Genomic DNA, 20,819 nt, shown 5'->3' with positions numbered 1-20,819 from the left:
CTTAACATTTCGTAGCCGTGTGACCCTGGACAAGTCACTTAACCCCAATTGCCTTGGGGGAGAAAAAAAGAGAGTGAGTTGATAGGATACAACTATAAGGAAGGGAAAGCTTGGAATATGATATCTCAACAAGCCAAAGATATAGGCTTATAACCAAGAATAATTTACCTAGGAAAACTGATAATCTCACAGGGGAAAAAATGATTCTTTAATGAAACAGAGAACATTATAAAACATTCTTGTTGAAAAAATAAGAATCGAGAGAAACATAAAAAGATAAATATACTTGAGCAAATGGAAGGAATACAAGAACATAGTAATTTCTAAGGGAGAAAAGTGTTCCTTTGCAATGCTAATTTCCAGGATCATATTTTGTTATATTTTGATGACATTACAGAAAAAAAGATATCTTGGAAAATAAATTGGGATGAAGACAATAGAAACTTAATACCATATTATCTGGGTACACAATATAAAGGGCATTTCATATGTCAGGCCTGAAATCAGAAAGATTCCTCTTTGTGAATTTAAATCTGGCCTTAAGACATTTGCTTGTATGACCCTGAGCAAGTCACTTGAAATCTGTTTCAATTTCCTCACTAAAATGAACTGGAGAAAGAAATGGCAAACCATGACACTATCTTTATGCTTAAGAAAATCTCATTGTAAAAACCAATATGGAACTAAACCCCAAAATTATTCAATTGTGAATGTCCTTTGACAGCGATACCACCACTAGGTCTATAACCCCAAAATTTCAAAGGTCATGAAAAGTTAGTTGAACATTGAAATAACTAAACAACAACATAAGTAAAAAATTATACAGCTAATCTGGTCAAAAAAGGGTAGAATACATAGTGTGGCATAAAAATACACTGGACTCAATAGGAAATAGAAAGGGAGGAGAAACAGAATAGGGAAAATATGCCATGAAGGAAGTTCAAAAGAAACTTTGATTGATGTTTGAATAAAGGGGAAGTGAGAAGGGACAAGGAGTAGAAGTAGCCTGAATCAAAATCAAAAATCAATGCTAAAGTTATGCATATTTCTCACAAACTACTTTCTCTCTCTCTTTAATATAAGGAGGGGAAAAGGGAGAACAAATATAGGTACAATTTAAAAATTTTTGCATTAATAAAATCGATGCAGTTAAAATGAGAAGGGAAATAGGTAACAGGGAGAAAAAAATTTTGCAGAATGTTTCTCTAAAAACAAAAGTCTCATTTCCAAAATATTTAAGAAACTGATTCAAATATTATAGTAAGTCATTTCCTAATTAAGAATGTTCAAAGGATATGAACAGTTTTCAAAAGAAGAAAGTTAAATAATAGAAATAGAAATGCAGATTAAATAAGAAAAAGGCAAAGTAACTCAGAGTTTCCACATCATACTTGTAAGATCAGCAAAGTTAATGAAAAACAAAAATAAGATGTTTGAGGAGTTGGAAAGGAAAAAGGTACTACTATCAAAATTCTAAACTGGGCTAGTCACTTTGGAAACCATTTTGGAACTAAACCCCCAAATTACTCAACTGTGAATAACCTTGATAGTAATATAGCACTACTAGGTCTATAACCCTAAAGGAAGAAGAAAAATATTTACAAATGCTCTTTTGGTAGTGGCAAAAAACTGAAACCAAAGGGTTGTCCGTCAATTGGGGAAAAACTGCATAAATTATGGTACATGAAAATAAGATGAAAATACTGTGTCATAATAAAGGATAAAAGAGTTAAGTTTCAGAGAAGCAGAGGAAGACTTCTAAGAACTAATCCAAAGTGAACTGAGAAGAACCAGAACAATCAATGTATAATAGTAACATTGTAAAAATAAACTACTCTGAAAGACTTAAGAACTTTGATAAATACCAACCATGAGAATCTAGAATAATTATATTCATCTATCTCCTAACAGAGTAGATGATGGACTCATAGAATGAGATAAACATTTCTGGACACAGCTACCTTGGAATTTATTTTATTTCACTATGAAAATAACATAATACAATAAAGCAATGAATGCTTCTATTCCCTTCAGATTCTTTGTATGTTTCTTAATATACTCTTTTTTTTTCTTTTAATGTCACCAAAACATAACAAAACCATTCCTATGAACATGTGTTACAATGGTTTTGTTTCTCTTCATTTTTCTTTTTGTTTTTGTGGTGTGTACTGGGGAATATGAGGGAGAGAAAATGTATGCTTGTCAATTAAAAGAAAAAAGTTTTTAAAATAAGAAAATAATGTATTATACCTGGCAAAAATGAATAGCTGGACTTCTCTACCTATGCCACTGTGTAGCCACATGAAGAGAATTCAACATAATCCCTCAAAAAGAGTAAAAGAATTCCTGATGGTTTCTCCTCATCTGCCTTTTTCTGAAGAATAATCCAATTTGTCTCATCTTTATAGGTTGCAAACCCTGTTTTGCATTTAACTCTTCAAAGTCTGGCAATAAATAACCTCTCCAACTTTTTACATATTAAGCACTTCATACATTCTTCAGTCCAGTCAAAATGACTTATCAGCTTCCTCTAAATTTCAACTCAAGGACTGCCTCCTCCATGAAATCTTTTGGGGTCCCAAGCAACTAATTCTTCCTCCCCACTAAATACTTTGTTTTCTTTTATATCTTTTTTGTACATATTTCTTTGGGTACATATTGTTTCCCCAAACAGAGAAGATCCTTGAGGGGAAGAATATTTAATAAACTGTATCCACTAGTGGAGCCTAAGCATAGTGCCTGGCACTTGGTAGAGACTCAATATTCATTCAGTTATTGATTAATTACAGAAGATAAATGCTGCTCTTACAGAGTTTAAACTCTAGAAATCTCCTACCATCTCTCTGAAAAAGCAAGTACAATTATGATATAGAAATAAGAATTTAAAATTTTAACTTCTATTTCAATACCAATTTGTTTTTTCATTTTTTTTTTTACAATAATGATTTTTCATTAAATTTGCAAAGTATTTTGAAATAACAGTCAAAGAAAACTACTTCTCTATTGTATCTAAATGCCTCCCTTCAAGTAGTAAATTTTCCCAATTCACCTATATCAAGGATTCTGTCCCCTGGCCTGTTCCATCTCCAGCCCTCAAGCTGCTGATGCTCAGTGTACTGCAATCGTCTGTCATGGAATACCACTCGAAATATACTCTGGAAAGAAAAGGCAAAAACGATTAATAATAGGATCTATTTATGATCCAAGGTTATCAGTTTTACCAAGAAGGTATGATTACATGATTTCTAAGATCTCACTAGCTCTAAAGTTCTATGACCCTATAAAAAGCAGCTTTGGTGCAACAGGCACAAGAATTAAAAAAGAGATCAGAGGACCTGAATTCAAATCTCAGGTCTGCTAAATGTGGGTAAGTCATATAATATCTCTGGGTCTCAGTTTCCTCATCTATAAAATGAAAAGTTTAGATTAGATGTTAAGATCCTTTCTAGCTTTAAATACTAAGGTTGTATTTGTTAAAAATGCTCTTCTTTCTGCTTATTCTGACAGACAGTGATGACAAAACAAAATGAACAGTGCTTAGCCTAAATCAATTGCTGGACCTCATCTTTGTTATGTTCTTTTGAGCATTATATTCCTGGCTCAGGGCTTCCCAGACAGCTCTAAATATCATTAGAACCCTGTTCAGCAACCGAGATTTTCTGTTATAGCAGTGGTGCCCACTACTTGAGACTTGATTCAAATGTTAGTTTTGATGCCAAAAAAGCATCAGAGATGATTATCTTAAACTTTTTTTCTTTACTAATTACACACTACAATTGGCCCAGTTTTGCCAATGTATATGAAAAATTTGCCAATCCACACAAACTGACACAAACTAAAAAAGCATGAAAAAAAGCATGGATCCTTCTTTTCTGTCACATTTTACAACATGCATAGAACTATTATTCTAACCATACCTCTAGTTATGGATGGAGTGCTGGACCTATTCTCAGAAGACTCATCTTCCTGAGTTCAAATCTGGCTTCAGACATGTATTAGATGTGCAAGTCACTTAACTCTGTTTGCCTCAGTTTCCTCAACAATAAAATGAACTGGAGAAGGAAATGGCAAACTACTCCAGATCTTTGCAAAGAAAACTCTAAATGGGGGTCACAGAGTCAGACATGACTGAAACAACTCAACATCAACAACTCTCTAGTTACAGATGGTATCACAGCAGCAATAGCTTCTATTTATCCTGTTACTTTAGCAAAATACCATTGGAGAAAGGAAGCCTAAGGGTTGCTTTCAAAGCTCTCAAAGAACCTGCCTATTTTCATAGCAGCAGTTCATTTTACATTAAGCCCAAGGAGACCAACAATGATGATGAAAGAGTAAGCTTTCACCATTCTGAGGCTTTTCAAATAGCAGTTGGATCTTCACTAATCACATTAATCAGAGTTTAAGTGGGTAAAGCTGCTCTGAAATATAAGTGAGACTCAAAGGACTTCCTCTTGGCTTCCTGAGATTAACATATTGAGTCAGCAAATTGTGGTAGATAGGATCTACAGGACACTATGAAATTTGTTGTCTCAAAAATAGCAGACACACAATTGTGTGAGCAGGCAGTTTCTTCTCTTTCCTTTACCTTCACTAATTTGCCATTGATTTCTGGAAGTTCTCCCAGTTTCCTGTTATCTAGCATTCGGATTTCATAAGACTGTCCTAAAAGAAATAAAGATTACATGTTTATAATCATTATAATTAAAACCCATTATAATATAAAAAGTTCATCAAAAACAAACTTGTTAAAACTTATAAAAAGTAAAATTTCAACTGGTTTAAATTATGATCACAAAATAAAGTGTTTTGTGACCAATGTAATTTGTAAATATTGTAAATGTAAGATGAGAGAAAAGTGGAATTGGATTAGAAACTAGAAAGATAAATGGAGAGGAGAAATATAAATCCATTAATTCTTTCTCTGCATTATTGGCAAGAATGAGATTGGCATTACAACTCAACTCAAAAGATGGTGGAGGTAACCTTTTAGTAGAGCTAATCACAAAACAACCATCTTCAAAGAAAGTTACAGTTGCTATATAATGACATGAATGCTAAGAAGTTCAGTAATATTCATGACAAAAGAAGTACTTCACCTTGATTGAGATATGTGAGTGTTTCATCATGGAGCTTTACAGCAGGAGAAGTAGCAGCACAAAGCACATATTGGAAAGGTAGGATTTTATTTTCATTATCCGTAGGCAAGCTTGATTCCTCTTGTTTAAAAATGGGCAATGCAAGGACATCACTAAAACAAAAGAAACAAATTACTTTCAAAAACAATGTTATAAAAAGGGATTCTCACTGTACTTTAATTACATAGTTAAATAACTACCACCAATAAAAAAAATAAACACAAAACCTTGAAAATCCCATAAATATCATATAACCAGTTAGGTTTGATTTAGTCTACAAAGTGAAGTAAAATGTTTACAAAACTTGCATTTAATCACATTATAAATTCAAGTGACATCAATAAAAATACTATTGACTCACATTTATATGATGGCTAAAAGTTTACAGTGTTTTTTGTACAACCCTAGGGTGATAGCACATTTTATAATGTTATCCTTGATCCTTGATTAAAAATGGTACCTTCCCCTCCCCTAATTTCTCATGTATGGTTGTTTCTTTTCATTTTTCCTGTCTTAAGCATATATCTAGGGGCAACTTAAGTCATGGGATTTAGAACTACCAAGCATATTAGAAACCAAATCTATCAGTGTCCTTATTCTGTATCTGAGGAAGTTAAAACCCAGAGAGTTTGAAAGATTCTTCTGAAGTCATTGATAAGAAAAAAATTCCCATATATACTAAACCTATAAATATAGCTGCACTTTTAGTAATAATTAATAATTGGAAATAAAGTAGTTGATGTCCATTGATTAGGGAATAACTACAAAAATTGTGGTACATGAATATAAAAATATTACTGTGCTATAAGAAATGATGTATGTGATGAAAATAGAGAAAGAAGAATGCAAAAATCTATATGAACTGATGCAAAGTAAACTGAACAGAACCAAGAAAACAATATACATAATGACAACAATGCAAATGGAAAAACATCACCAAAAAAATCAAAAGTAAATGTAACAAAAATTTTAAAGATGGAGTAAGACTTGAAAAAAGAGAGAATTGGGAGGTCAACAAGTGTTACTGAAAATGATTTCAGTTTTTTTCAATGTATTGATTAATTATGGTGACTTTTTTTTCCTTTCTAAAAGAAATTTGTCATGTGGTATAGCTCTTGGCATATCTCCATGAGAGGAGAGACACAAGGGATATTATGATGATGGAAGAAAGAAAAAGAAACGTCAATTAAAAACTCATTAAAACAAAAACAAAACAAAACAAAACAAAACAAAACAAAAACTTATCCAAGATCACACTAGTTTAGCAGCACAAATTGTGTCCATATATTCTCTAATTATTAGAAATAAGAACCTCAAGTTATATTGTGTTGTGTCCTGCTTCCAGAGTCCCCAAGTTGGGGTAACAAAAAATACTGTGCTTTCTAGAGCTCCTACACCGGGATGATTAAAATATACTGTCTTAGTGGAGAAGTGATGAGGCAGGCCTCCGGAGGACAGTGAAAAAATAGAGTCCGTTTATTCCAAGAACTTTCTTCTTTTTATACCTTCATACCCTTATGTAATAAAAACAACACTGGGCACATGGGACCACATAAACAACTTGATGTTGTATATAGTTTGCCACCTGGTATCACTCTGTTTCAATCACAACACAGGTTGTCACTGCTTCCCGAGTTCTCAGGAAAGCTGAGAGCCCTTAGGGGAGATGGGGAGCCAAACCAAGACATTGTTAGTAAGTTCCCTCTAGGCTGAAGGGTCTTCTACCTCACCCAGAGTTTTCCCACTGTTGGTAATTCTCTACAATATTGATTAAATTTTATCTCTGGATCCTCAGCATCCAGCACAGTGCTTTAAAATAGTGAATAATAAATTTTTGTTGAATCAATAAATATTGATGAAAATCTGTTTTGCAAATGAGGAAAACAAACTCAACTAAGTTAAGTAGGCAACTTCTTCATAAGGCAACAACAACCACCACAAGCCAAAGTTAAGATTTGAAACTAGGTCTTCTGATTCTATAATCTGGTATCCATTGCTAATTTTATCTTAGCAAAGGTAGAATAATTAAAAAAAACAATACGTACTACTTCAACAGTCTATCTGAGCAAACATTCTTAAGTTAGGAGATGATGGCAGAGGGAACCTTGTAAAAATAGTGCTTAAATTGGCAAAGATGAGCACAAAAGTTTGGAATAGTTAATGTTAAAGACAGACATATATTATCAGTAGAGTTGTCAATGGGTTTAACCATTCTGGATAACAATTTGGAATTACACTCAAGACACCACTAAAAGAGCTATCCTCTTTGATTTGGCCATCGAAAGCCTATGCATACACTCCAACAAGATCAAAGAAAGAATCTCCTCCCCCAAAATCATAGCAATACTTTTTGTAGTAGCAAAGAATTAGAATAAAATGCCCATCAGTTGAGGAATGGGTAAAAAAAGTTGTAAGACTATGAGAGAGACTGGATTTGTGATTTCCTTAATATAGACATGAATGTAATGGAGCTTTAATATGGCATGAAGAAACTATAAAAAATTCAGAAAAACAGGAAGCATGGAAAAAATAGATACAGTGATTGCAAATAATTAAACAAAACAAAACAAAACAAAAAAAAAAACCAAATGCACAAATTCAGTGTGATTATAATGGCAAAGTTTGTCTGTAAAGAAGAGATGAGAAAATGTATCTCCTTTCCTGATTTGCAGAGTCAAGGGATTTTGTATAGAATACTATATATATGTTGTACATATCAACTTGATTGACATGTTGGTTAGTTTTGTGGGACTGCTTTTTTCTTTGATTCTTTATCACAAGGCATTGGCTTGTGAAGAAAAATATTGCTTTTAAATTCAAAATAAAACTTGGTTAATGACTGACTTTGTGACAAGATTGCACATTGCTGGTTATAATTAAGAACCTATCCTGGGACCACAAGAGAATCCTCATGAAATATCTAAAAAAATACAGCTCTGCCTTAAATCAGGGAGATGGACTAGCCTCAGTAGATAATTATTTCCAACCTTTTGGGAGTTTCAGTCCTTGTTTATTTGAATTTATGCACCTGCTCCCTTTTTACCCATTCCAACCATTATATGGCATATTTATTTTTAAAGAGAATTTCATTTGAAAATTTTGTGATACTACTTGGCCACTGGAAAATACTTAATATAGACAAAACAGGATTGGGAATTGTTATCCTGCTTAAGATCCTTTCAAGTCCAAAATTTTGGATAGAGGTGAAAAAGTTCAGGATGAGCCCAGCAAGTAGTTTTCAGGAGATCAGGCAATTATCCTCTACTAATGTTGGGTAAAACTAGCTCTAATGATAGAATATGAGACTCAGAATATGCCCTACTTTATCTGAGTCCTATGGATCTCTGTTTGCAAAACTGGTCTGACTAGAAAACAAATATGATTAAAGAAACTCTTGAGAATGAGTATCTCAAAACTACTAAGAGGTAGAGACAGGATTGTGTTGTTAATTCTTTAACATTATTATAAGTTGTATTAATTTATCCACAAAAAACCTATATTACCCTTGAAACGTGCGTGGTCTATGTTGATTTAAGTGGCAGATTAAATGGTAAGATAGCAAAAAGGCTAAATATGTCAAAATTCCTTATAACTGCCATATCTTCTGCACCTCTATCAAGTATATATCAATTCACTTCTCCACATTAAAAGTATCACAGAACTTAAAGATAGGAGAGATCATCTAATACAACCCTAGCCCTACCATTTTATAGTTGTGGAAACTGAGACCTAGAGAGGTTAGCAAAGTGAGGACATGAATAAAGGATTTCTGACTCCAAAATGACTACACGATTTTTAAGGCTATTGTAGGCACACAAATACTATCGATAAAAATGACTAAATTCATACGAATCTACATAGAACTTTTTCCAATGAAACTAAATAAATAAGTACTGATGATTTGATATGCCTATTCTATAAAACTAGAGCAAAATTTGAATTAACACACACACACACACACAGCAACAAAGTTCTCTTCTGCTGATGCCTGAGCAGCAGAATTGCCATCATTATTCAGATAGCTAAATTTATGTATCTATCCCTATGTGCAAACTAGAGTTTATGAACTCCACAGCTTCTACAGACTATTAAGGAATTACTGATCTCTCTAAATCTCATCACTGTGCTAACAACTCCTTTCCCCCTCCTAAAGGTAGCTTTCTTAATAGGAAAGGGAGGACACACTTCTCTCATTTTTTCTTTATAGAAAGTATTATTTGGACTTTCCAGCTCACTCTACTTCTCTCTCTCTCCTCTTCCTTCCTTCCTTCCTTCCTTCCTTCCTTCCTTCCTTCCTTCCTTCCTTCCTTCCTTCCTTCCTTCCTTCCTCCCTCCCTCCCTCCCTCCCTCTCTCTCTTTTTTATTGTTGAGGCAATTGGGATTAAGTGACTTGCCCAGGGTCACATAGCCAGGAAGTGTTAAGTGTCAGAGATAGGATTTAAACTCAGAGTCTTCTGACTTCAGGGCTGATGTCACTCTACTTTTCATATGAAGCTCTGCTTGGCTACAACTTCATGGAACAAATAACACAATTCTCCCTAAAGTGTCTCCAAAAGCTTTCCCCGAGCTCCTTTTCAGCTTTCTTTTGTATGTTTTCTTTCCAAGAACTATTTTTCTTTCTTATTTGTATCACTAGTGCCTAGTAAAGTACCTAGCACACAAAAGGTATTTAATAAATGTTTACTTAGTTGAATTATCTACCCTCCCACAAAGATTGCTTTTTCACCAGACTAGAAAAGAAGGACTTCCTGTTCTTCTGGATTAATCCACTTGTGAGATCAAAGACCCTATGGGTTGATAGAGCAAAGATGACACAAGTGCCAACAAAAAACAAAGGGCACTAAAAAAGCAAAAAAGAAAAAAAAAATTCCTATCTCACAAGACTTTTATGCTTCTTAAAATTTCTTCCAAACTGTCCATAGAAGAGTCTAGAAATAGACTGTTGTTGTTTGTCCTTAGTTCTCAAAGAGGCCCAATACTATCAGGAAGGTGATACCATGACATGCAAGTGAATTAAACTTAAGTGAGGGAGGGCTGTGCGAATTTATCAGCCTCACTTTTTCTTCCAGAGCTATCTGGGTCCAGTGGCAAGATATAAATCAAGATGACTGGATGGCCCCAGATATAGTGGCCTTTTTTCAGATAATGTTTTTCCCAGGTCATAGTTTATCTGAGGCAACACTCAATTGGTGATTAATGGTAGGTAAGAAAATGAGCAGGGACTAAGATAAATAAAACATAATACACCAAAGCTCAATTTAAAAATTTTTATATTTATATAATTAGCTTTTTAGTTTAAATAAACAACTTTCCTACCGTAGCATTTCGTGATAACCAGGGGAAAAAAATTCCTATCTTTCCTCAAAAGCTTAGTGTAAATTACCTAGAATATATTACTGAAGCTAATTCTTTTGCAACATGGCAACACCTCATTGTTTACAAGTAAACTTTTTCCCTCAAATACCATTGACAGACAAGAGCTGTTTAAAGTGCCACTTGCTAATCATACTCAGGAAAATGTGACAACAAATATTTAGCCCACCAAGCCTAAGTAAATGGGCTGTTCCTATGTATTCTATAAAATTTCCCTAAATCTAAAATTTAAGGTTAAAATTCTGTTTGGCAAACCAAATGAAGTCTCTCTTCCTCAGACAATTCTGGACTAGAAACAAATAAGAGTTGCTCAACTTTTTGCTAGTTCACATTTTCCCTGCATTGAAAATAACAAGAGGGTAAAACCAAAGGCAGTGATAACCTCAGACTCCTTTTTGAAGAAAAGGAAAAATTTGGAGACTAACAGGTTTGCTCCCTTCCTCAAAGATATATAGTTTAGGGCAAGTGCATTATGGTAGATCATTTTATTCCAATAAACACCTGTATTACATAATGAATACTCCTTTAGAATATAAACTAATTTGCAAAATTTTTGCAGTGGAGAACATTGCAGTATTGCCTTTATAAAAATAAAACACCAACAACTAGCACAAAGAAAAACAAATTTATAGAAAACCTGGAAAATGACAATTAAGCCAGATCTTTCCAAAAGAATTAAGGACGTAAAAACAGAAGAAAAATAGCAAATAAAATGAAAAAATGTAAAGACAACAAATCTTAATCTTTGTGACTGTGCTATTTGTACTCTATATCACAGTGCCGGATGTGCTGCTGCATGAGAAAGCAAAAATGGCACAAAAAAGGAAAAAAAGAAAAGAGTAGAATAGTCTTATTTCAATATATAGAGGAGATCCAAACTGAAGATAATATACTTTGAGAGTAATGAAGAATCAAATCTCAAAATACTGGGAGAAGGGATAATGTCAAATACTCAGGGTCTGTTATTACCCAAATACAATGGTGCCTTAGTTATTAAACAAAACTATTATCAGTAATTATTAACCTATATGGTAGTATAGTATAGAATGTATGCCATACATACTATAAATAAAGTAAAAGATAGTCCATTATTACTCTGCAGGGATTGAGAATCTGAGAATAATGTCTTGGAGGAGGACATGTCCTTTGCTTTTTCTGAGCAGGATGGGAAGGTCTCAATCCAATTTGTAGAAGTGTCACTACAACTAGGAGGGACAGAAGCTGCCAACTGGAGGTATATGAGTGGAATCTAATTGCTAATCCTCACCAGGGAAAGAACAACATCTTTGAATAGGTTGGAGAAGGGAAGCAGGACAAAGATAGCCCTCAGTGTTAGCCTTAGCATAAGTTGCACAGGACCAGCAAACAACTTTCAAGGTTTTTGATAAAAGATGTCTGTCAAAGAGGAGTTTAGTAAAGTTGGAGGGGGCTTCATGGCCAAAATGAGTGGTGTCATGGAGAGAGAGTAGTTTCCATTGCAGATGCTGAGAGAATAAACAGCTGGCCAGTGGTATAGAAGCTGGTCAGTATCAGAAGAATGAAATCCCTCCAGCAAGTGTACTTAGGCTAACTTTGGAAGGGAAGAGAGAAGGGGATTTGAAGGGGAGAGCATAGAAGAAAGAAAGTCTTAAGGAAGCATTTCAGGTAGCTTGTTCAGCAAGCTGGTTGCCACAGTTCACAGCAGAGTACACTGTCTGATGTCCTTTACAATGCATGATAAGAAAACTCAAGAGGGGAGCTGGACAGTGAAGAGATTTGAGGGCTGTGTTTAACAAGGGACCCACTGGAGGTGAGGAGACTTTCTTTCCCAATAACCCTATGAGCATGGAGGATGTAGAAAAACATTTAGAATCAGTTTAGAGATTGAAGTATTTATCCTTTTCCCCATATAAGGGCCCTTGTTAAAGCAATGAATTCAGCCTTCTGGGCTCAAAGAGAGGGGCCAAGAGCACCTCAGTAAACAGAGTAGTGGGTTCTTTTAAGCACAAAATTAGAGCTGTCAGGAAAATCAGGGGTGAGGAGAGGGGAATTGCTTAAAGCTCATCTTGGGAAGGTAAGCATGACCAAGGACTTCTTCATAGGAATAATCAAGAGGTGAGTCTTGTGAGAGTGGGAGTAGTGTAACAGGATTAAGGGTAGAGCAGGTCTAAATTTAGGGTAAGGTCAGGGAAATCAAGGAGGCCTTGGTATCTCTGTTTATGTGTTTCACCTCTGGGATGTCCTGGAAATTATGTGGGCTACAGATAGTATGAGGTTGTCCAAGAGTTACTTTGGAAGCTTCATCTATTATGAGGACTGTGGCTGATACTATATTACTATACATTTTTATAAAAATTTTGTAAAAATCACTTACATAGACATTGAGGAGACATCCTTGATGAAGTGTGAAAAGAGGCAAGCTCTTACCAAGGGCAATATACAAAAGAACATCTTTAAAGTCATGCTAACTATAAAACAAATACAAGTTCCTGCTATGTTTATTATTAATTATATAAAAGCCTTTTTAAAAAATAGTTTGTACAAAACTAATGCAAACAAGATTAGAAGGAAAGCAATAAATTGGGAAAACATTTTACAGTTAAAGGTTCTGATAAAGGCCTCATTTCCAAAATATATAGAGAATTGACTCTAATTTATAAGAAATCAAGCCTTTCTCCAATTGATAAATGGTCAAAAGATATGAACAGACAATTTTCAGATGATGAAATTGAAACTATTTCTACTCATGTGAAAGAGTGTTCCAAATCACTATTGTTCTGTCAGAATGGCTAAAATGACAGGAAAAGATAATGGCAAACGTTGGAGGGGATGCGGGGAAAACTGTGACATTGAGGCATTGTTGGTGGAGTTGTGAATGGATCCAACCATTCTGGAGAGCAATTTGGAACTATGCCCAAAAAGTTATCAAACTGTGCATACCCTTTGATCCAGCAGTGCTACTACTGGGCTTATATTCCAAAGAGATACTAAAGAGGGGAAAGGGACCCGGATATGCCAAAATGTTTGTGGCAGCCCTTTTTGTAGTGGCTGAAATCTGGAAATTGAATGGATGTCCATCAATTGGAGAATGGCTGAGTAAATTGTGGTATATGAATATTATGGAATATTATTGTTCTGTAAGAAATGACCAGCAGGATGAATACAGAGAGGCTTGGAGAGACTTACATGAATTGATGCTGAGTGAAATGAGCAGAACCAGGAGATCATTATACACTTCAACAATGATTCTGTATGAGGATGTATTCTGATGGAAGTGGATATCTTCAACACAGAGAAGAGCTAATCCAATTCCAATTGATCAGTGATGGACAGAATCAGCTACACCCAGAAAAGGAACACTCTGTCTGTCTGTCTCTCTGTCTCATCTCTCTCTCTCTCTCTCTCTCTCTCTCTCTCTCTCTCTCTCTCTCTCTCTCTCTCTCTCTCTCTCTCTCTCTCTCTCTCTCTCTCTCTCTCTCTTTCTGTCTCTCTCTCTCTCTCTCTCTCTCACACACACACACACACACACACACACACACACACACACACACACACACACACGATTTCAACTACCAGGGAAAAGGATAGGAAACTGCCATGTTTGATTTAAATAATTTTTGGAATCAGGAAGAATAGAGGAATACTGAATGTGAACCCTAAATCTAGCAAGATAAAGGCACAAAATACCAAGATCAATTGTTAAGATTACAAGGTGAGAACTCAAGCTGTCTGGGCAATTCTCTGCTCAGAATTCACACCTTTAGTTCAGGCCTTTAGGGGGAGTTTACACCTTTGAACTTTTGAAAAGGAGTTTACACAACCTTTAAAAGGAGCAAGTTCATTGGTTGAAGTAATTTTCCCTCATGCCCATTCTCTGGGAGGAGATCTCTTTTCTGTAAAATTTTTTCCTCTGTGCTGTATAAACTCAATCCCAGACTAGACTACTCTCCAGACCCAATGTTGCCCTCTTGTAGTGAGAACTCAACGGGCCTGGGGAAATACTTCAAACAATGAACTTGCTCCTCTTAAAGGTGCAAATGTCTTTAAACATGTAAACTCCTCCTAAAGGCCGGAACTAAAGGTGTGAATTCTGAGCTAGAGAATTGCCCAAACAACTTGAGTTCTCACCTTGTGATTCTAACAGTCAATTACAAAAAAGAAAGCTATATCTGAGTGTGTCTCTGTGTACATATATATTTATATCTTTCACATACACATATGTATGCATTTGTATACAACATTATTTGGGGTAACAAAAATGGGGGAAAAACAAATTTGAATTTGGTATATGCATGCAATGGAATATAAATGTGTGGAAATGCAGCATGGTACAATGGATAAAGTTGGTTTCAAAGTCAGAAGTGGGTTCAAATCCTGATTCAGACATATGTAACTTGTGTGACCTGGACAAGTCACTTTTTTCAGGAAAAAGAAAAGATAGAGAGAAGTGGGGAAAACAAAGATATTAAGTATACATGGAATATAAAAAGAAGAAACAAAAAATTATTTATCAGTAGCTATTACAGCTCACAATGTAAACAACACAAGCAAGTTTGGAGAAAATATGCATCTGGGTCTGAAAGCCTTAAAGCTAAAGAAAATAAACTTATAGACAAATGCATATGAGAAGTTAAATGATCAACACAAAGAAATAGAAAATGCTAAGTAAAATAGTTAGAGATGGGGGTGTGTGTGAGCAGATACAAATCTTCCTATCTCAAGACAATTAGAATGAGAATTACAATTAGAAGAGAAGGGAAGAAGGAAATAAGCATTTATTAAGCACTTACTACGCACCAGGCCCAGAGCTAAGTGCAATACAAATATCTCATTTGATCCGCACAACAATCTCCTGAGATTTACTAAATCTGTGAAATGGAGATTACATTCTAAGGAAGCGTTTAAGTGACTTGTCTAGGGTCTTCTATCTAAGCATGAGGACAAATTTATACCTGCTAAAGATATTTGTGATTATCATTTGAGGGCAGTGCATATTCCAGATAGAAGAGGAACACACTAATAATAGTAACAGCAAGCCTCTGATATAGGTTATACATGTGCAATACTTTAAAACATATTTACATATTTGTAATGTTGTGCAAGAAAAATCAGATCAAAAGGGGAAAAAACCTTGAGAAAGAAAAAGCAAACAAACACAAAGGTAAAAATACTATCCTTTGACCCACTTTTAGTCTCCATAGTTCTCTCTCTGGATATGGATGACATTTTCCATTACAAGTCTACTGGAAATGTGTTGAATCACCAAATTGTTGAGAAGAGCTAAGTCTATCACAATTGATCACATAACCTTACTGGTTGCTGTGTACAATGTTCTCTTGGTTCTACTCATTTCATTCAGCATCAGTTCATGTAAATCTTTCCAGCCCTTTCTAAAATTAGCTTGTTCATCATTTTTTATAAAATAAGAATATTCTATTCTGTTATCTTCATATATCACAACTTATTCAGTCATTCCCCAATTGATGAGCATCTACTCATTTTCCAATTCTTTACTACCACAAAAAGAGTTGCTATAAACATTTTTGCACATGTGAGTTCTTTTTCTTCTTTTATCTTTGGGATACAAATCCAGTGGCACTGCTGAATCAAAGGATATATGCCCTTTGGACAGGGTTCCAAATTGCTCTCCAAAATAGCTGGATCATTAGAAATAATTCAGAATTTTAGCAAAGTTGAAGGATACAAAATAAATCCACATAAATCCTCAGCATTTTTATACATTACCAACACAATCCAACAGCAAGAGATACAAAGAGAAATTCCATTCAAAATAACAGTCGATAGTATAAAATATTTGGGAATATATCTACCAAAGGAGAGTCAGGAATTATATGAGCAAAATTACAAAACACTTGCCACAAAAATAAAGTCAGATTTAAATAATTGGAAAGATATTCAGTGTTCTTGGATAGGCCGAGCGAATATAATAAAGATGACAATACTCCCCAAACTAATCTATTTATTTAGTGCTATACCAATCAGACTCTCAAGAAACTATTTTAATGACCTAGAAAAAATAACAACAAAATTCATATGGAAGAATAAAAGGTCGAGAATTGCAAGGGAACTAATGAAAAAAAAGTCAGAGGAAGGTGGTCTAAGTGTACCTGATTTAAAGCTATATTATAAAGCAACAGTCACCAAAACCATTTGGTATTGGCTAAGAAATAGACTAGTTGATCAGTGGCATAGGTTAGGTTCACAGGGCAAGATAGTGAATAAAAATAGCAATCTAATCTTTGACAAACCCAAAGATCCCAAATTTTGGGATAAGAATTCATTATTTGACAAAAACTGCTGGGAAAACTGGAAATTAGTATGGCAGAAACTAGGCATGGACCCACATTTAACACCACATACTAAGATTAGATCAAAATGGGTCCAAGATTTAGGCATAAAGAACGAAATCATAAATAAATTGGAGGAATATGGGATGGTTTACCTCTCAGACTTGGGGAGGAGGAAGGAGTTTGTGTCCAAGGGAGAACTAGAGACCATTATTGATCACAAAATAGAACATTTTGATTACACCAAATTAAAAAGTTTCTGCACAAACAAAACTAATGCAAACAAGATTAGAAGGGAAGTAACAAATTGGGAAAACATTTTTACAGTTAAAGGTTCTGATAAAGGCCTCATCTCCAAAATATACAGAGAATTGACTCTAATTTATAAGAAATCAAACCATTCTCCAATTGATAAATGGTCAAAGGATATGAACAGACAATTTTCAGATGATGAAATTAAAACTATTTCCACTCATATGAAAGAGTGTTCCAAATCACTATTGATCAGAGAAATGCAAATTAAGACAACTCTGAGGTATCATTACATACCTGTCAGATTGGCTAAGATGACAGGAACAAATAACGATGAATGTTGGAGGGGCTGTGGGAAAACTGGGACACTGATGCATTGTTGGTGGAGTTGTGAAAAAATCCAACCATTCTGGAGAGTAATCTGGAATTATGCCCAAAAAGTTATCAAAATGTGCATACCCTTTGACCCAGCCATACTACTACTGGCCTTATATCCCAAGGAAATACTAAAGAAGGGAAAGGGACCTGTATGTGCCAAAATGTTTGTGGCAGCTCTTTTCATAGTGGCTAGAAGCTGGAAGATGAATGGATGTCCATCAATTGGAGAATGGTTGGGTAAACTATGGTATATGAATGTTATGGAATATTATTGTTCTGTAAGAAATGACCAACAGGAGAAATACAGAGAGGCTTGGAGAGACTTACATCAACTGATGCTAAGTGAAACGAGCAGAACCAGAAGATCATTATACACTTCAACAATGATACTGTACAAGGATGTATGCTGATGGAAGTGGATATCTTCAACACAGAGAAGAGCTAATCCAATTCCAATTGATTAATGATGGACAGAATCAGCTACATCCAGAAAAGGAACACTGGGAAATGAGTGTAAACTGTTATTTTTACCTTCTGAATCCAATTCTTCCTGTGCAACAAAAAATTCGGTTCTACACACATATATTGTATCTAGAATATACTGTAATATATTTAACATATATAAGACTGCTTGCCATCTGGGGAAGGGGGTTGGGGGAGGAAGGAAAAAAAATCTGAATAGAAGTAAGTGCAAGGGATAATGTTGTAAAAAATTACCCATGTACATGTACTGTCAAAAAAAAAAAAGTTATAATTATAAAATAAAATAAAAATTAAATTATTTTTTTAAAAAAAGATTAAAAAAAAAATAGCTGGATCAGTTTACAACTCCATGCATTAATATCCCAGTTTTCTCACATCCCTTCCAACATTTATTATTATCTATTCCTGTCATCTTAGTCAATTTGAGAGGTGTAAGGTGGTACCTCAGAGCTGTCTTAATTTGCAATTGTCTAATGAATAGTGATCTAGACCATTTTTTTCATCCAAATAGAAATGGCTTTATTTTCTTCACCTGACAATTGTCTGTTTATATTTTTAGACCATTTTTCAATTGGGAAATTATTTGTGTTTTTATAAATTTAACTCAGTGTTCTCTATATATGATTTAGAAATGAAACCTTTATTAGAAACACTGGCTTTAAAAACTGATCCCCAGCTTTCTGTTTCCATTCTACTTTTGGCTATATCAGTTTTGTTTGTGGAAAAACTGTTAAATTTAATGTAATAAAAACTATCCATTTGATAAAAAGTATTTATTTATTTGTTTGTTTTCTGAGGCTGGGGCTAAGTGACTTGCCCAGGGTCACACAGCTACGAAGTGTTAAATGTCTGAGGTCACATTTGAACTCGGGTCCTCCTGAATTCAAGGTTGGTGCGCTATCTACTGCGCCACCTAGCTGCCCCCGATAAAAAGTATTTATAGCAGTGTTTTTCAAAGTGGTAAAATATTGGAAATTGAGGGGATGCTATCAATTGGGGAATGGTTGAACAAGTTGTAGTATATGAATGTAATGGAATACTATTGTGTAAGAAATGATGAACAGGAAGATTGCAGAAAAATCTGGAAAGACTTGTACAAACTGATGCAAAGTGAAATGAGCAGAACCAGGAAAACATTTACACAGTATCAACATTGTGTGATGACCAATGATGAATGACTTAGCTCTTTTCAGCAATATAGGGATCCAAGACAAGCACAAGGGACTCACAAAAGAAAATGCTATCCACATCCAGATAAAGAACTAATAGACTCTGAATGCAGATTGAAGCATAATTTTTTTCTACTTTATTCTTTTTTGATAATTTTTTCTTTTGATCTGTTTCCTTTCCCAAATACAACTAATATGAAAATGTTTTATATGACAACACATGTATAAGCTATAATAAATTGCCTACCATTTTTGGAAGGAGGAGGAAGAAGAAAGAAAAATCTGGAACTCAAATTCTTGTAAAGAGCTAAAATTGTTTTGACATGTAATTGGGTGTAGGTGTGTGTGAAATACCACTATTTTTAAAAAAATGCATTATTATCTCCTTTGCCACTGCACCCTAAGGACCAAAGGGTCTTTCTATCTGACTTACAGCTAAAACATCTTGCATGTGTCTTTCCTGCAATTGAGAACATGAGTCTCAAAAATGACTCAAAAGTCTCCAATATCTTGATGCTTCACTTCTCTCCCAGACAATCTCCCCTACTTTCCATTTCTCTTCCCATTTTTACTCCACCTCTCTTGAATCCCTAGCTCCCCAATATATCACCAAATAAGCTCAGCCAAGCCTCAGTCTTGGATCACAACCATTAGTTGTCTTCTCTTCTATGCTGAATAGAAGTGGAGAAAATTCTCGACCATTCTGACAGGACTCACTACAAACTAATGTTACCAAACTTCAACTAGTCCTTTACTGCTGCTAGACAAACTAAGGGTTTTCTTAACTCTCTATTCTACTTTCTACAGAAGCTCTTCCAAATCTTCAATACTTCTTAACCTCCCCCCAAGGCTGCTCTTCCCCTACTCTATCAAGTGAGACTACTGTCTCATATTTTACTGGGGAAAAAAAAAATTGAGGCCATTTGCCTCTTATCACTCAGATACTTTTTACCACTCTTCTCTCCTCCTCTTTCACATGATGATGATTTTTTTTTTTTTTTTTTTTTTTTGCTGAGCCAATTGGGGTCAAGTGACTTGCTGAGGGTCACAACAATTAAAAAGTGTTAAGTGTCTGAGGCCAGATTTGAAGTCAGATTCTCTTGACTTCAGAGCTGGTGCCACTTAGATGCCCTGAAGTAGTCTAAATCTTACCAAGGATAACCACCTTTTCAAGTGATCCATTCCATTCTGTCTTCTCCAAAAGATTGTCCCCTTTGTCATTCCCATTCTTTTCCTTATTATCAATCTCTCTTTTTCTACTGGCTCACTTCCTATTATCTACAAACATGCCCATATATCCCCTATTCTTTTTTTAAAATTAAATTTATAATTATAATTTTTTGACAGTACATATGCATGGGTAATTTTTTTACATTATCCCTTGTACTCACTTCTTTTCCGAATTTTCCCCTCTCCTACTCCCTCCCCTAGATGGCAGGCAATCCCATATATGTTAAATGTGTTACAGTATATCCTAGATACAATATATCTGTGTAAAACCGAATTTCTTGTTGAACAATAAGAATTGGATTCAAAAGGTAAAAGTAACCTGGGTAGAAAGACAATAGTGCAAACAGTTTACACTCAATTCCCAGTGTTCCTTCTCTGGGTGTAGCTGATTCTGTCCATCACTGATCAACTGGAACTGAATTAGATCTTCTCTATGTTGGAGATATCCACTTCAGTCAGAATACATCTTTATACAGTATCGTTGTTGAAGTGTATAGTGATCTCCTGGT

At 34.8% G+C, this 20,819-nt stretch overlaps 1 protein-coding gene across 1 annotated transcript in view; it reads right to left on the bottom strand.

Annotated features, from left to right (window-relative positions):
- The window catches only part of TFCP2 (transcription factor CP2), a 65,903-nt gene that overhangs the window by 32,145 nt on the left and 12,939 nt on the right, over positions 1-20,819 (bottom strand). The window contains exons 2-4 of the mRNA XM_074270370.1: positions 5,100-5,251; positions 4,589-4,665; positions 3,050-3,155 (exon numbers count right to left, since the gene is read on the bottom strand). Of these exons, the coding sequence (XP_074126471.1) occupies positions 3,050-3,155; positions 4,589-4,665; positions 5,100-5,251 (335 nt within the window). The remainder of the gene's footprint in view (positions 1-3,049; positions 3,156-4,588; positions 4,666-5,099; positions 5,252-20,819) is intronic.

This window comes from Sminthopsis crassicaudata, chromosome 5, assembly GCF_048593235.1.
Source record: "Sminthopsis crassicaudata isolate SCR6 chromosome 5, ASM4859323v1, whole genome shotgun sequence".
Lineage (NCBI taxonomy): Eukaryota > Metazoa > Chordata > Mammalia > Dasyuromorphia > Dasyuridae > Sminthopsis > Sminthopsis crassicaudata.
The sequence above is the reverse complement of the archived record's forward strand: the minus strand, read 5'-3'. Positions and strand labels throughout refer to the sequence as shown.